At 44.9% G+C, this 16,709-nt stretch overlaps 4 protein-coding genes across 4 annotated transcripts; 3 read left to right on the forward strand and 1 right to left on the reverse strand.

Annotated features, from left to right (window-relative positions):
• Positions 1–1,816: 1,816 nt before the first annotated feature.
• On the forward strand, positions 1,817–5,224 carry LOC100833526 (30S ribosomal protein S1). Its single transcript, XM_010236433.3, has 10 exons — positions 1,817–2,107; positions 2,242–2,401; positions 2,560–2,621; positions 2,925–3,084; positions 3,155–3,275; positions 3,716–3,797; positions 3,893–3,996; positions 4,153–4,231; positions 4,314–4,364; positions 4,847–5,224. Exons 1-10 carry the CDS (start codon positions 1,871–1,873, stop codon positions 4,928–4,930), a joined length of 1,140 nt encoding a protein of 379 aa, XP_010234735.1. The 5' UTR covers positions 1,817–1,870; the 3' UTR covers positions 4,931–5,224.
• A 148-nt stretch (positions 5,225–5,372) lies between these two features.
• On the forward strand, positions 5,373–7,137 carry LOC100833833. Its single transcript, XM_010236484.3, has one exon. It carries the CDS (start codon positions 5,944–5,946, stop codon positions 6,886–6,888), a length of 945 nt encoding a protein of 314 aa, XP_010234786.1. The 5' UTR covers positions 5,373–5,943; the 3' UTR covers positions 6,889–7,137.
• A 402-nt stretch (positions 7,138–7,539) lies between these two features.
• Positions 7,540–15,619, forward strand: LOC100834142 (inner membrane protein ALBINO3, chloroplastic). The gene is made up of 12 exons (XM_003559105.4): positions 7,540–8,025; positions 9,353–9,463; positions 10,519–10,593; positions 10,914–10,974; positions 11,169–11,242; positions 11,316–11,420; positions 11,982–12,089; positions 12,485–12,588; positions 13,404–13,622; positions 14,737–14,884; positions 14,963–15,052; positions 15,178–15,619. The coding sequence occupies exons 1-12, from the start codon at positions 7,684–7,686 to the stop codon at positions 15,280–15,282; spliced, it is 1,542 nt and encodes a 513-aa protein (XP_003559153.1). The 5' UTR covers positions 7,540–7,683; the 3' UTR covers positions 15,283–15,619.
• On the reverse strand, positions 15,300–16,442 carry LOC100834442. Its single transcript, XM_003559106.4, has one exon. It carries the CDS (start codon positions 16,352–16,354, stop codon positions 16,001–16,003), a length of 354 nt encoding a protein of 117 aa, XP_003559154.1. The 5' UTR covers positions 16,355–16,442; the 3' UTR covers positions 15,300–16,000.
• Between the last annotated feature and the right edge of the window lie 267 nt (positions 16,443–16,709).

Consider the following 16,709-nt stretch of genomic DNA (forward strand, 5'->3'; position numbering starts at 1 on the left):
GGTGACTGGTGTGAGCGGTGGCAAAGCCTCCTTAACTATTGCCGCTTCGTGTCTTAGTTTCTCACCAATGAAAAATCTGCGGCATCATTTTGATGAATGCAACTGCTACGCATGTTTTTTGGTGATACCAATTAAATTTTATTGGTTCATAGTAGTATAGTACATACTACCAAGGAAGGGGGAACTATTTCCCTGCCTTTTGGTTCCTAGAACTATAATAGTCAAATTGTGCTACAATTTATTATGCAGAATAAAGCCATTCATAGTATTTGATGGAGGAAAAAAAAGAGCTAAAAATCAGAGGTATAGAAAGTGAGCTATAGGGTTGGGAGGTGGGCAGTACAAATTTTGGCAGGGTTTGTTTTGCCTTTTTCTGGCTGGTTTTCATGCTTGTGAAAGATATGTTATCCTGATCATGGTTGAGAATCCAAATGAAAGATTTTTTTTAGTAAATGTTTATTGCATATGCTTTGCAGAAAATACTCATTTATAGGTTTAGGCATCAATTCTAAATTTTGTAAAATTTTATGTTCTTCCCTGTTAGAATACTGAGAAATCTGTTCTTTTAGGATTATGTTGCGGAGATTTAGGCTCTTAAACAGAGTTATGTCATCAAACTATATTTTAGTTTTGTTTCTTTGTGATTCATGGATTGTTCCTCAGTGGTTTATGAATTGTTGTGAGGTTTCTAATGGTTTAGGATGCTTGAGCGATGATGTTTCTTTCTCTCGCTTTTTTCCATCCGCAGGATTTTTTAGAGCAACCAGCTCACATGACCCATCCCCTTCCACTTTGTCCCAAGTTCCAAGTCTCAAAACCTTGTGAGTCGAGTCGGAGCGAGACCTCGGGGCGGCGCTCTACATCTCATGGCTCCCCCACGAAGGTGCCAGAGCACCGCCACCGCCGCCGGCGCTTATGGCGATGAAGGAAGAGGAGGTGGAGCCGTAGGAGGCCCGGTCTCCGTGGTTGGTGGTGTCGCCGCCGCTAGAGGCCTGGACTCCGGAGCGCAAGGTCATTGATTTGGATTAGCAGCAAGCAGCAGTAGTGTTTATTTTAAATTTGTAGTTTAATTATGTAAATTTCAAATTAGTTATGTTTAATTATGAACTTTTTAGTGAAAACGGGGTCCATTTTGCGTGTTGCACGCATCGGCCGGTCCTACCGATCGATCGACGCGGTTAAGCATGCAAAACGCCTTCGTCTGGGCAGTTCGGGGCCGTTGGGAGAGCGTCATTAACATGGGCAAATCAGTCAAAAGCCAGAGCGTTTTTACCTCGTTGGTATGCGGGAAAAATATTTCAAGCCTTAATTTGAAAGGAATGGAGGAAATACTGCATTATGCATTTAATTTTTCTACGGGCTCTACTTATTCCCACCTCCTTTCGTCCAGTAGAATTACAACATTAAAATTGTTTGCCTAGAAAAAAATAAGGACACGATGATTGATAGCCTTTCAAAATCTGGTTGTACGAGTATTCCGAGGAAACTTTTCGTCGAGAAAATCATGCTTATAGCATCTCTTTGAAGCTCCTGAGCATTGAAAGCAATACCTGTGGTTTTAAATCCAAACAAATCACATCGCTTGCTGTTGAGTAATTTATTTATGTTAGCAAATACGAGTAGTAAAACAATACGGAGTAATAAAAGCGAAATTTGTGGGGGGATTTAGATTTGGACGCGCGAGGGCGCGGGCACCACGGGATGGGGATTTGCCGAGCCAAATCCGTCCGTCCATCTTTCCCTCCCGACGGATCGAACGCCAACGCTTCCTCCTCTTCGAGCTCGTCTTGTGTGTCGCGCGTTTCTTCTCCCCCGCTCGCAGACTCCACGGCCACTCGTTTCTGACCACATTCACCGGCGGCTAAACGAAATGCTGGCCGCGTCCCTCAAGCCGCCGCCGCCTTCGCCACCCTCCCTCTCGGCCTCCTCCCCGTCCACCCGCGCTCCTTCCCAAACCACCGTCACCTGTCTCCCCCGCCGCCGCCGCCGCCACCGCCGTCTCCACCTCTCCGCCGCCGCGACCGCCGAGAGCGCCGGCGCAGGCGCGGCCGTCAGCCCCGAGGAAGCTTCCACCTCCACCGCGTTCGATGAGGCGCGCCTAGCCCAGGCACGCACTTTTGTTTGTTGCTTGCATACTTGCTGCCGCTGGGATGCGTACACGCACGCACGCTGTTTGCTGCAATGCCGGCTTGGGGGTATCTCAAGCACACGCCAGGCTGACCGTCTTCATCGTGCGTGCAGTTCGCGGTGGACTGGGAAGCTGTGCGCGCGGACAAGGACCGGGGGAGGGTCCTCAGGCTGCCCGTGGTGCGGGCCAACACCGGTGGGCTGATCCTCAGGTACAACTCCCTGCAGGGGTTCGTGCCCAACCCTCTCCTCAGCCCCGCGCATTGGTGTAAAGGTAGTACACCCCATATAAATTGTCTCCTATCTGTGTTCGCCTGGACCCGATTCAATTACGATCGCAGACATAATAATAGCTGGTTGTAATTCGCAAAAAAAAGAAATAGCTGGTTGTAGCCGGAGTAAGTTATGTTGTGTGCCTGCTTTGGTTTGCAGATCCCAAAAGGCCTATTCAAGATATCACAAAGGACCTAGTCGGCTCGTCCATTTCTGTCAAGGTAACTGAGGTTTTAGTCCTTTTCTTTTTTGTGTTGCTACTTCCTATTACACATTTGCAGTAGCTACTGTTATAAGGTGATGGAAGTGGATGATAGACGAAAAGTTTGACTGTTAGCATCTTTTCAGTTACATGCTGGTAAAACTGTAACATGGCCTTCCTGATTACTGCCTATGTCACATAGAAGAACAGATGCTTAGTTTGTAGTTGTTGCACAGACAGTTTTAGTTGTGCTTTAATACTCTATTTTGACTGAATCAGCTCCAGATGTAAGTATTCCATTCTGTGCTGCTAATTACTCTAGGTGTCTGAAGTGAATGAGGAAGAAAAGAAGCTTGTATTCTCTGAGAAGGATGCCAGTTGGTCAGCTTACTCTTCTCAAGTCAAGATTGGTGATACCTATGACGGGATTGTTGGTTCGGTGTTCCACTATGGTGCATTTGTTCACCTACGATTTCCTGATGGTACATATTGGCATTAACATTAGTCAAGTTTGCTGTAATCACGGATTTCGTAACAATTACACTCAAACAGGAAATTATCATCTTACTGGTCTTGTACATATCTCCGAGGTCTCTTGGGATCTTGTCCAAGACGTCCAAGATTTTCTAAATGAAGGCGACACTGTCAAGGTCGTAGTAGTGAAGATTGATGCGTGAGTATCTTCTACTTGACCACTTCAGCTTGTCATCGAAGTATCTAGTAAATCAGACATTGAATCTATAGTGCAGAATATTTACTGGAACCTATCAACCAAAATTAGTATGTATTTTTTCATGGAAATTGTTAGAAAAATCATATGCACTCGAGTGCATACCTAGTTGGTTTGTAGTAATGACTTACTATATGTATCGGCATTTATGGATGCAAGAAATTATAAGAGCATGCTTTTCGCATCAGGAATATCAAGTTAATGCTTTCGCAATTATAGTGCGCACACAGATTCTGAGGGTTAGATGAATACAATTTCTTGAACTCTTTCAGCCAAGCATTTCTTTGTTGCCAATAAGGGATATCAGGAAATACTGGGCATAATTATCTTGAATCAGAAAATCATGTTGAATAATCTGGCATTTATATTTCCTACACAAACAGGGAGAAGTCAAGGATAGCTTTATCAATCAGACAATTGGAGGAAGATCCTCTGCTGGAGACATTGGACAAAATTATTCCTTTGGTTAGTTGTTAAATAAACAGTGTCTCAGTGGTGTCTTGTTACTTATTAGCTTTGTTCTTGTAAAAGTGGACTCGTGCAATAATCTTGTTTTATAGGAACCTGATCTATCACCTGATGCTCAAATCACGTCATCTCCTGCCGAAGTTGAACTTCTTCCGGGACTTGAGGGTATATGTAACGAACTATTACAAGAGGATGGGTATGGTTTCTGTTTGCGTGTCTAGTACCCAGTTTTCTGTTGTCGTAGTATCACGTTAAGAGCAATGCATCTTTTGGCATGACTGTAGTACATAATCCATGTGTAGCAGGTTCTACTGCAATCGCCATATGTTGATTTATTGTATTTTCTACACAGTATAACAGATGTACGGTTCGGGCGCCAGGCACTGGAGAAACGTGTGGTTTCACAAGATTTGGAGCTTTGGCTTTCTAGTGTATGGTGTTAATGCACACCGATTTTACTAGCTGATGCTCGCATGTGACAAACATGATAATGTATTGGATCTCGTTATGCAGGTGCCAGCAAAAGACAACCAGTTCAAGCTTCTTGCTCGAGCTGGGAGACAGGTTAGTTTCCTTATAATCAGTTTTATTATGCAGGCTGATTGCAAGTATTTGGTCTGGTTTCCAGTCCCTAGTCAACAAAACAACTGCTACAGCCCATAAACACCTAAACCACGTCCGCAATAGCTGGCATTACCATCGCCTAAACAATTTAACTATTGATATGTCTTCCAAGATGTAAGTAGTGTCATCCGTTGGAGTAAACACCACCAAAGCCTCTCTTTACACAGTTGTGCATGCAAAGTCATGGAATGAGAAACCGATAGTCATGCCAGAATAAAGATGCCACACGCACAGCTACATATGCCTGCCTGCATTGCATTGTACAAGCTGCCAAAGGAAGTTTGCCTCTGGAGTTCAGAAACCATTGCCCATGCATACATTACAAGCTTTTATGTGTCCCTCCCACCTTGTTGTCTCCTCACTTCATCTGTTTGCACAAACTGTAGGTTATGTTATATATAACCATTTTTACAACTTGGCAGGTGCAAGAAGTATATTTGACAACTAGCCTAGACCAGGAAGGCGTAAAGAAGGCGGTACAGAGAGTTCTAGGCCGCGTTCCTTGAGCCTGACGTGCAGCTGAGTTTGGAGTTTGGACAGAAGACCCCAGTTCCCTAACCAGGCGAAACGACAGCGCAGAAAAGTTCGCCGCTGTTTCAACATTCAGCTGAAACTTGGTCTCAAATGGAGATTACATGACCGAAAAGCTGTAATTTTTTGGCAGCACTACAATTGAGTAGGTAGGCATGCTAGTGTGCATGCCATGGCTGAGCTGAACCCTGAACCTCACCTGTATATATGAAATTATGAATACGACGTGTTACTGGCTTGCTGCCAGCAGAGACCACGAAGCTGCTTCAGACTAGTGTCGATGGCTACTAAGACGCACCTTCCTTGTCAGAGGCGTGATAATCCTAAGCAGACCGGATAGCTTTGCCGTGGCTACGGATATAATCCATAGCCTGGAAAAAAGATGCAGTAAAATATAATCACAAATTTCCAGCATTGTTTGCAGTCTCTCGTGTCAGCGTCTCTCTCGAATAATGCATTTCTGCTTCAGCAACGTTATCCACGTCCAACGAATAAAGTACGCAGTATTTGTAAAGTTCATCGGACGGAATGGATTTGGAAAGCCGGATCGGAGTCAGTGAGTGGTTACGCATCGGCAGTTCGGCACGGTCCAAGCTGGCGCCGCCCGAAGAAGTAACTAAGCTTTAGTTAAGCTTAGTTTTAGTTGGATCAAACAAGGCGCCATGGACGTGGACGACCCGGCGAGATGGAGCAGATGGACAAACGTGGCCCCGGCGGCCGCGTGATGCTTCCAAGGGCCAGAGAACAAGAAAAGAGCGAGGATCACGAGGAGGAGAAGGACGGACGGACGGCCGGATCTCGCCGACGACGCAAAAGACAAGGAATTGAAAGGGAATAGAAAAAGGGTCTTTCTTCCCCGAGGATCATCGAAGAAGCTGACAAATCCGAGTCTCCCAGACGACGTCATGGCTGCCGTGCCGCCTGTTACAGCAGTATATGTACCCGGCCCAGCAAAGCTCTCCACCTGATCCATCTCTAGCAACCAACCATGTCACACGGCGGCGGCGGCGGCGATGGGGGTAGTAGCAGCAGCAGCAGCAGCTGCATGTCCCTCTCCCTAGGCAAGTTCATCCGCCGCGCGCTCCGCGGCGGCAAGCAGAAGCGCCTCAAGCAGGACGACAAGGCCGCCGCCGCCGCCGCAGGGAGACGAAGGCGGGCGGCGGACGGGTACTACTGCGCGTCCTCCATAGAGCTTCTCGCCACCTCCTCCTCATCGTCTTCCTGGACGCCGGCGGGGCCGGCGGCGTCGTCGTCTTCCTCGTCGGCACCGGCGGTGGTGCGGGTGGTGCTGTGGAGCGGGGTGGTGGAGGTGTACACGGGCGTGGTCCTCGCGCGCGCGGTGATCCAGAACCACCCGCCGGGGCTCTGCCTGGCGCACCCGGACGTGTTCCGCAACCCGCACGGCGCCATGGTGCGCCCGCTGGAGCCGCTGTTCCCCGGCCAGAAATTCTTCCTCCTCCCCGAGTCCACCATCCGCAAGCTCCAGCGCGCCATCCCCGAGAGCTCCGTCGGCGCCTTCGACGACGACGACGAAGACGAAGATGAGGAATACGAGACGTCGTCCGCTGAGATTGAGATCTCGGAGTCGGAGGAGGAGACGGGGGCGGTGCCCGGGTGCTGCGCCAGGGATTACTTCGTGGACAGGGAGCGGTGGGCGGAGTGGCAGTTTAAGAGGATGGTGGCGCGCGGCATCGCCGTCGAGCAAGAGGGGCGGAGCGCCGGCGAGATAGATAAGAAGAAGAAGAGGAGGAGGAAGAAGCAGAGGAAGGAGCTGCCACGGCTGGCCCCCGCGCCGCCGCCCTGCAGGATGCGGGCGGTAAGGTCGTGGGAGCCCAGCCTGCCGTCCGTCGTGGAGGAGGCTTCTCCGTCGCCGGATCTCCGGGCAGATCGGCCGGCGGATCAGGAGGCCAGGACTGACCACGAGACGCCGTGATCGCGCATCATCTCTTCTTCTTCTTCATGGAAGCAATTTCTGATCCTCCTCCGCTGCTCTGTGGCCTTTGTTCGTGAAACTGTAAAAATCGCGTGTGAGATTGTTGGTGCCGGCCGGATCGATTTTAATCTCTGTTCAAGTTCTGTTGCATACTCTGTACCGGAGCTGGTTCCGTTGATTGTAGATTTGATGCACATACATACATACTGGCTACCGCATGGATTAATTGTTGAAAATTGGATGAACACACATGTGCTGCGTGTTTAAATGATCTTGGTCAGTTTTAAAACCATCAGGTTGTTTTCACATGGAAAACTAATCAAATTCTCGTTTTCAAAGCAGAAAAACTAATCAAATTCTTGTTTTTTCGGAAACAATGAGATTTTTTCATGAAGCCAAGTCATGGTCCAAACATTGGGAATTTTTCATGAAGCCAAGTCATGGTCCAATCATCTTCGGGGAAAAAAATCATGGTCGAAAGGACACGTGGTGAATAGAATAGGCCCACCGGAGGTAGGCCCAGCCCACCAGGGTTTTTATCTGGGCCCCACGATCCTCCAGTGCGGCCGGCCTCCCTCCCACCGGCCCACGTGCGGATATTCTGCTCCGTCTCTAGCCCCATGGATCGATCGCCACTACAACAACTACTCTAGTCTTCTTCTTCTAGTGCCTAGTCGCCTAGTGTCTCCCAGGCCACCACCATTTGGAGAGAGTCTCCTGGACTCGCTTCGCCGCTCCGACCTCCAATCTCCGGCCACCGCGGGCCGGCGGCTCCCCTCCTCCTCTCCTTCCCCAATGGCGGCTCCCCTCCCCCACGCCCTTCTAGTACCCCACCGGCCTCTCCTGCCACCTTCCTCGTCGCGGCGGGGCCCATCATCATCGTCCTCATCCCTGGTCCTCCTCCTCGCCCGCCCCGCGCGCCGTGGGGGCGCCGCGCTCGTCCGTCCGGTCGCGGCGCTCGGCGGCGGGGGGGATGTCGGCGAGCTGTTCGTCCGCGTCGAGGCGTTCCTCTACACCGTCGCGGACGCCGCGGTGGTGGCGGCGGCACCGGCGGCGGAGGCAGCGGAGGGAGGGGCCAAGGAGGCCGCAGGGGACTGGCTCTCCGGGATCACCGGCTCCATGGAGACCGTGCTCAAGGTGCGCCTTAATTACTGACCCGGCCCGCTTCTTCGTTCTGCTTACGGGGTTCCTCTTCCTCTCAAGCCTAGCTAGCTAACCGCCGTTTGCTTGAGCTTGGCTTGGTGTGTTCGGCTGATTCAGGGGGGTTCACCCTATCGTATGCCTAGTTGCGTGCCGTGTGTGTACGGGCCTTCTCTATTCTGTTTCCAGGGGATTATCTCTTAGCACTTGTGTGGTGTGATAAGTGTGATGTACTAGCCTTTCTGTGTTGAAAAAAATCCATGACACGAATTTGGAAAGAAAAAGGCCGGAAATCTACCTGCCTAGATTCCCGAGTTTGGCTGAGAGCGACTCACCGGACAGTTTTAATCCAGGGACGTTTTTGGGTTGCTGTTACAGCTAAAATTTCTGAACATGCTTAGACGTAGCTATGAGTAATATCCTCACATGCTTTCGTGGGAGGGTAGTATTCGCTGTCGCCCAACCCGTGTATACTTTCTCAGTGCAGATTTTAGCATTACACTATTTCATGCTGCTAAAAAGAAATTGTTGAAATGGGCTTGCCACCTTTAGTGGACCTGAAGAGAATTTATGCAAAATATACATAGGTAACTCGGGAATTTGTACAGGATAAGTTTGAGTTCATTTCATTTTCCGTATGTTTTCGAAGTTAAGTTTATGTATGCCGTTGATCGTGTGAGCTGGGACCTATGTGTTTAGCTATGGCTTGGTTTGTACTTGTAGACCACTAGACCTACAGTGTTGATGCTGATATGTGTAATTGCTGATGTACTTGAGGCCTTGTAGAATTTTGTAAGGATGGTTTTCTTTTTCTCGCTACTGCTGCAACAGTCTCATAGACTTTTCAGGGAAAAAAAAGGCTTTCCTGTCATCTGTGCCCAAATTATATTAGGTGAGACCGAATTGTCACGGGCACTGATGGTTAGGAAGACTGAACAGCGAGTGGTGTTCATCTAATTAATATAATTTCTACAGTTTGGGCTATATTTTGTTTTCCGGTGAAATGGTTACTTGCCACCGAGAATGATGTGTACTCTCCACATTTCCAATTTTGGGCAGACGGACATATCCTGATTTGTTTTGTTATTTCGAACACACACAAATGATGTAGGTATCTAAAAGAATGACACTTGGCTTTTTCTGAGAGAGGAGCTGAAGATAATCAGTGTTTACCTGTTTACTTTCCGTTTTACTCCATTTTTGTCTACGTGTTCACATTTGTGTACAATATAACCCCCTAGTTCACATATTCTTCTTATTATATGTTTATCTCATGCTTGAAGCCTCGAACACATTTTAGGTGATGTATATTTTCCATTGGCAGGTTCTGAAAGATGGTCTATCGACTCTCCATATTCCATATTCATATGGTTTTGCGATCATCCTTTTAACAGTTCTGATTAAGGGGGCCACTTTTCCTCTTACAAAGAAGCAGGTAAATCTCTCTGCCATGTTGCTTGATTGAGATATAATTGAACTGGGATATTGCAGTAGATCTTATTTGAATTAAAGTGGTGAATGATAGCCACTATTTTGTTGGAGCATGACTAAAAGTTACTCGTGCAAGCGTATTACTACCTAGATGTGTGCATTGTGCCAGATCTTTCTAAGACGTGTTATGAATTTAAGATATGCCCTACACTTCCACTCAATAATCGTTGGGATATAATACGGTTTACCATCACCTAACTTTGGAAACATTTTTATCCACAACTCAACCAGATAATCTTTATATTCATCAATGCGTGATGCATATCTGATATTTTTGTTGTGCTTTCTTTTATTTATCTACTGGTTGTAGGCTTGTAGCTTCAAGCATATTGTTTTAGATGGTGGTTCCTTCTAGGTACTTCTCAGCTGAACCAGTAATCAATACATGAATTGATCCATTGTACCAGCACCACTTGACAGAAACTTAAATATGGGACCCGTTTGACTAGAACATGTGAATCACATGTTTTTACTTTGGAAGAACTTCTGTCCCAAAACAATTGATGACATTAAGTCTTCTGAGTTCTTTAGCATTCAAGCATTACCTACTGCAGTACTAGTGATAAATGAGGATGTAAAAGCACACCCTGTCACATTTGAGCTCGAGCTTTTCGTTTCCATTTTGTATGCTTGTTACTTCTGTTCAATCATGCGCTCATCTACCAGCACACCTCAATTTGGCAAAGGGTCGGATTTGCACCTACCGTGTCATTGTTTTCATTAGCAAACATGTTCTTTTAATTTTGCATTACTCCATCCGATCCATAATAAGTGTCGCTGGTTTAGTACAGACAAATCTGTACTTATTATGGATCGGAGGGAGTAACTTTTAAAATGTGACGATTACAAGGGTTTTACAGTTTTCTGTACATTGCTTACAGTAAATGTTTTGCTCCAGGTTGACCAAATATTGTCGCTTGATGTTAAAGTAAATGCACCAAACTTTTCTGATATTCTTTTATCCAATAGTGAAACCCCCATTTCGTTGGTTCCATATAGGTTGAGTCTGCACTTGCAATGAGGTCACTTCAACCTCAAGTGAAGGCTATCCAAGAACGATATGCTGGGGATCAGGTATTTATGTTCGTTACATATAAACTGCAGCACATGTTCCTTTATTGGACTACTACACACGTTCTTACATTGGATTCTTCGATGCGAAAAGTACCATGATAATATTGTAACCTTTTCTTGTCAATTGAGGTATTATCCAAATGTCGTAAAAAAACATAAGGTACTTATTTCCCAAGTCAAATGACCTACAAAAAAACTCAGTTACCACTTAGGTGATAAAGTGCAATGGATTTACAAAGTACATTACAGATCTATACCAATGGATTTATGAATACTACTGAAATCACTATTGTCTTTAAGTTATTTATTTATTTTTCCAGGAAAGGATACAACTCGAAACTGCTCGTTTATATAAGTTGTCTGGCGTTGATCCACTTGCAGGTAGTTATCAATACTATGCTTGGTATTTTTCCTAACAGTGACTCAATGTGAGCCCCTCGAAGCTCAATGCATAGTAAGACTTAGTTTGGGTCTCTTATTTTCTTAATCTACTGCTAATTTGCTACCTTTTCTATTTAGGTATTTTCTCGTTTGGTTACTGATGTGCAGTTTCCCTTGGCATTTTTCTACACCAGGGTGCTTGCCTACTCTCGTAACAATACCGGTCTGGATTGGTCTATACAGAGCGCTCTCGAATGTAGCTAACGAGGTTGATTGTCATTCTTCTTTCTGTTGAACAGTAAATATCTATATTACCTAATGTGTCTATCCTCATTAAAAAGGGACTTCTTACTGAAGGCTTTTTTTGGATTCCTTCTTTGGCTGGTCCAACAACAATTGCTGCGCGACAAAGTGGCCAAGGAATATCCTGGCTTTTTCCGTTTACGGTAATCACATAGAACTTGATATCATGGTTTCCAGGCTTTGTTCCTACATTACAATGTCAAGTGGACCATTATTTTTGTGAATTAGTACTGTCACACTTACCAGTCACACAGTAATGCAGTTTACCCATCAAGAGTTGACTTAAATGCAATTTATAGTGTTAAGGATCATGTTGGTTCTTCGCAATGTCTTTTCACAGGAAGTTCTTCACAATGTTATGCTCAATTATTTCATTTTGACATTGCTGTGTGGTGTACTTTTTTTCTCTCTCACATTTTTCTTGTCATAAAAGATAGTGATCTCCATTGAATTAGATTTGTTTGTATTCAGCTGTAAAAAACTGATACGTATATATGTATGATGTGTGCCCTTGCTAGCATAGTAGGCATTGCAATAGCCATGTTTTCAACATAATTCCATTGTCGATGGACATTAATGGAAGGCCCTCTGTGATGATGAGTTTTATTGTTGCCTTTGTACTCCTGGAAATTTCAATAGTTGCCACTTGACAGTTGAGTTTTCTCCATATTTCTTTGACACTAGTATAATTGATGATGCTGTAGGATGGCCATCCACCACTTGGCTGGTCGGACACTCTGGCATATCTTGTGCTACCAGTTCTTCTGGTTATTTCGCAATACGTATCTGCTCAGATAATGCAACCATCACAGGTTTGTTTTGCCAAGTGCTCAACATATTTACTGGTATGGAATTTTTGTAATCAGTTTGATTTATCCATATGGATATGGAGCTCATAATGTATACATAAAATACAAGGCTGCTGATTAGCTTAATCTTTCTAGTTCAACCAGTCATGAATCATGATTCTTCAACTTTTCACAGAAAACTATTTTCTGTGCTTCCCTCAAATTAACCTGTAAAGATGTCTATAGTAGTAGTTTTAGAACTGTTTAAATTGTTTCCTCTCTAGGGAAAAATTAGGGCACTGAAGAAAACACAAAGATCAGGGACACACAGTTTCTTTGTTGTATGATGTCAATGTAGCTGGTAGCCATGAGGTTTCGCTTTATTTCAACTTACTGTTTTCCATGTCATTATTTGGCAGAGCAATGATCCCAGTCAACAAGGTGCACAAGCTGCATTGAAGTTCCTGCCTTTGCTAATTGGTTATTTTGCTCTTTCCGTTCCTTCTGGACTGAGTCTATATTGGTGAGTATATGTTTGTACAGATATCAATTAAAGACACATGTTCACTGAAATGAGGGCTTCATGACTCAGTCCATGAGAATGCAGAGAATAGCTAAACTTCCTACACAGACTCCTAATAGATTTGAATTGTTCAAAATCCTGTTGATGGTGAATTATTGCAGTGAGCTGCAAAGCATTGTCGCTTTGGCTGTTGTAGTTTATAACAAGCTTTGTTTGACTTGACCTGATGATCTTACTTTCACTTTCGGATAGAGCGTTCAGTCTTGGGAAATGGTGAGCAGCTGCTCGTATGCTCATGGGAGCATTTCCCATATTTGTATACCTATGCTAGTCGTGCCAATATTATAGCATGCTGCATAAATCATACTCCCTCCTTTTCACAAAGGTTGGCGTATTTGGTTTTGTTAAGACAAGCCTTTGACCAAGAATTACTATATTAATATGTAAGTTATATGATACGAAATCATGATCATTAGCAAGACTTTTAAAGACGAATCCGTTGATATTAATTTCATGTATGAAAAAACACATATCAATAGAGTTTTCATTGGTCAAAGCCTTGTCTCAACGAAATAAAATACGCCAACCTTTGTGAAATGGAGGGAGTAATGGACATCATGTACTCACACTTTGGTTTGCTTTAAACGTTGACTGATTGCACCTTTGATTTTTCTTATAGGAAGATTGCTGCATTCCTTTTAGTTTTAGGTCGGCACATGTGAACCTTCCATCAAACCTAGCCAATTTTCTGTGTCATTTTTTAATTTAGTTTCATATGTCTGTGTTCTTCATTAGTTGTGCTTTTTTTTTTGCAGGCTTACAAATAATGTCCTTAGCAGTGCACAGCAAGTGTGGCTTCAAAAGCTTGGGGGTGCCAAAAATCCTGTCAAAGAATATATTGACAAGCTTGCAAGAGATGAGTCAGCAAATGTTGACAAGTGTGAACCTGCTGTCAAGACTGAAGGTCTCCCAAAAGCTGGTAAATCCGAGGCCAGTCAAGTACAAAAGCCAAGTGGGCCGCAGCGCGGTGAAAGGTACTGCTTAGATATTGCTTAACATCAGTGCTCAGTTTCTTTAGTATCTCCAAACTAATGACTTCATGGTCGCTAGACCAATGGATCGAGTTTGGCAAGAGTTTTGGATTTCGTTTTGATCTCTGCCTTGCTAAATGTAAATTCAGTGACCGTGGCTAACTTCTAAAAGTTAATCTAGAAGGTGATCGACACACTTAACATAAAAAGTACTTAATGTTTGGAACAAACAGTCAAATGCTTAAAGATAAGGGAACAGACGTGATTAAATTTTACATATTGATGCTTTTTTACAATAAGAAATTTAGGATCAGTGTCAAGGATATAGTTGAAGAAGTTCCAGTGTCACACTTGACATTTAGCAACCTGTACAAGTTTATTGGCAGAGACTGCATATGAATTCGCTAAAAACACAAATTTTATGAATTGTGAACGCTGCATGACATCCTCTTGTACTTTGCACTTGTACATGTGTTCGCATCAATGTTGTGATATTTGTGCCCTGTTGAATGGTTTGGTGTATCACTTACATTTACACTCTTGCATTTGGCTGGTACCTGCTAGTGAAATGTGGCACCAAAGCATGTTTTCAGCATGCCATTTGTGGTTTTAAGTATTAGTCTTTTGGGATAACCTACCATACCTGTCACATTTACATACCTGACACATTTAGTTTGGGTTATTGCTCATTTAAAAAGGGATAACCATACCTGTCAATGCTTTCCTATAAATAAGGCAATGCATCCACCAGGCCACCAGGGAGAACAATGTAGGATATCTAGAGCTGATAAACCATCTAAAGGAAAATACCGGGGGTTCTTCACCGGGTTAAGCCAGCACTTGCACAATCTGTTGTGGAATGTTTGTCTGCATCAGTATTCTAGACCTTTTTAGCTGTTCGGTTTTTCCCTTTGCTTTCTCCTTTTTGCCCCCTGGCATTTAAATATCTGACCTCCTTTTTTCATTTATAAAATTACAATGTGAAACCCCTGTGGGCCATAAGTTTAATCTGATCATGCGTTGCTCGAAATATAATGAATTTCTTCTGTTCTGTTAACCCTGACGACAGGGTGCAAAGCTTTAATATTGTAAATTCTCTTGTGCATTTTGAGTTCAGGTTTAGGAAATTATTGGAGGAAGAATCAAGGAGAAAAAGGCTTGAGGAGCAATCAGAACAAACAGAAGAGGCAGGCGTAGAACCTGGCGCCCTTGATGATGGAGAACAAAATTCTGAGCACGGTACCTCAGAAAGCAAAGATGAACAGGTCAGACTGTTTTCTTGATTTGCACTTCACGTATTTCAGAAACTGAATCCCTTCTTATTGTTGCCAAATATTAAACAGGACTCCCATGAGAATGAACTGATTATAAGTAGTAGCAATGGCGGACTTGGCCATAGTAATGAAACAATTCCCAACAGAAACAAAGAAGAGGTAATTTCTTCTTGCCCTGCAAACATATTTAAGCATGGGAACTGATGAATTTAAACAGTACATCTCTTTTAGTTCTCGGCCCATCATAACTTGAGTGGTTCTAATAAAGGTGCCGTGCTGTGCAGGAAACAATTCAGGAACCTGGCGACAACCATTCTTCAGTAAGCAACCCTGCCTCATCGGCTGATGATAAATTGAGAGACCAAGAGAATGGAAAAGATTCGGTGTAGTGAGTTTAGGAGGGTGGCTCTAGTCTATCTACTGCTTTAATATGTCGATTCATCGGTAGAATTTAGCCTATCTGCAGTGCTATCCCCCAATGTGTTCATCTAGTTCTTGAATTTTTCGAAACCAGTTGTGCTTAGAATAGATGAGGTAGAGTACATGTAGCTTGTAGATTGCTCTCGAGAAAGAATTGTGTTCATCGCTCGGATGTTTGTTCAGTTGGGAATTTGGGATGAATGTAAGGTCTGCTGTAAATGGGCATCTTCCTCGCCTGATTTTGACCTATCAGACTTCATATGTAGTTAGCAGTTATTACAATTATTATACCAATAATTATGAATACGGAAAATTGGCTAGAGGACATGTTACACTTGGTGATACAATTTTTCCATGAATAGCATGGTGGCATGTTACACTTGATGATCCAAGACAAATTAAACTGCCTAATAATCCTTCTGCCGTACAGGAAAAAAATAGCGATAACGCATTGAGATTAGTATTAATTACTGTGTAATTTTGTACATATTACAGATATACTTATATGTAGTTCAGTATTTACTCTTGCTTTTCCTCCCAGCACATAGAGCACATATGTTGTGCATGTCATGTCAGTATGCTTCCGGAGTTATATATAGAGATGGAGAAAGAGACAGGGAATGCTTGGGTTGGCCGCCATGGCCGGCGACCAGCATGGAACCCAAATGGAGTAACCGCCATCAGGCCTCAGAAGGCGAAGACTCCGGCTGCTGCGACCATGGTGGCCACGCCGCAGCTGGCCATCGCCACAAGGGAAGAAGCGGTGCTGGCGGTGGGTGTGGCGCCCTCTGCAGCGGCGCTGCCCTCGGGCTTGGGCTCGGTCATGGTGGTGCCGATGGGTGACCCGACGGGCGCGGCGTCCTCGTCGTCCATGGCGTCGTCGGACCCCGGCTTGTCGCCCTCGAAGGACCCCACGGGTGTCTGTGCCACGGGGGTCAGGATGGTCGGCTTGGCATCCTCCGCTGTTGCCACGGCGGCGAACACCGTGAGCACCGCCGTGGCGGCGAGGAGGAGGAGCAGCGATCGGTGGCCGGCGACCATGGCGTTCTGTCTTTGTATGTAAGGAGCTGAGGCTGCAGAGAGGAGGTCTAAAGCGGGATGTCGTGAGCGGGGAAACGGGCGAAGAAGCGGATGTGTGTATATATTTGCGATGGGAACGGTGGAGGATTTGGCGGGAGGGGTTTTGAACTGCATGGGGCCACGAGCGGTGGCGAACGAAAGCCGGCCCGGGACATGCGGGTCTCATGGTTTGGAAGGAAAGAACACAGGATAGATTTTCTTTCATCGCTTTAGAAAAGGTAGATTTCTTTCATCGCCGTAGAAAACATATTGTATATTGCACTAAAAGCACGACAAGTATTTAGGAACGGAAAGAGTGGATTTTAAGCCTAGACCA

Source organism: Brachypodium distachyon, chromosome 1 (genome assembly GCF_000005505.3).
Source record: "Brachypodium distachyon strain Bd21 chromosome 1, Brachypodium_distachyon_v3.0, whole genome shotgun sequence".
In the NCBI taxonomy this organism is placed as follows: Eukaryota; Viridiplantae; Streptophyta; class Magnoliopsida; order Poales; family Poaceae; genus Brachypodium; species Brachypodium distachyon.

Bases quoted from the DNA above. Each gene is read 5' to 3' on its own strand.
- LOC100833526 (XM_010236433.3), top strand. From the start codon at position 1,871: ATGCTGGCCGCGTCCCTCAAGCCGCCGCCGCCTTCGCCACCCTCCCTC. The intron at 3,798-3,892 runs GTTAGTTGTTAA...CTTGTTTTATAG, and splicing joins TGGACAAAATTATTCCTTTG to GAACCTGATCTATCACCTGA. The intron at 3,997-4,152 runs GTATGGTTTCTG...TTTTCTACACAG, and splicing joins GAACTATTACAAGAGGATGG to TATAACAGATGTACGGTTCG.
- LOC100834442 (XM_003559106.4), bottom strand. From the start codon at position 16,354: ATGGTCGCCGGCCACCGATCGCTGCTCCTCCTCCTCGCCGCCACGGCG.
- LOC100833833 (XM_010236484.3), top strand. From the start codon at position 5,944: ATGTCACACGGCGGCGGCGGCGGCGATGGGGGTAGTAGCAGCAGCAGC.
- LOC100834142 (XM_003559105.4), top strand. From the start codon at position 7,684: ATGGCGGCTCCCCTCCCCCACGCCCTTCTAGTACCCCACCGGCCTCTC. The intron at 10,594-10,913 runs GTATTTATGTTC...TTATTTTTCCAG, and splicing joins AACGATATGCTGGGGATCAG to GAAAGGATACAACTCGAAAC. The intron at 15,053-15,177 runs GTAATTTCTTCT...CGTGCTGTGCAG, and splicing joins CCAACAGAAACAAAGAAGAG to GAAACAATTCAGGAACCTGG.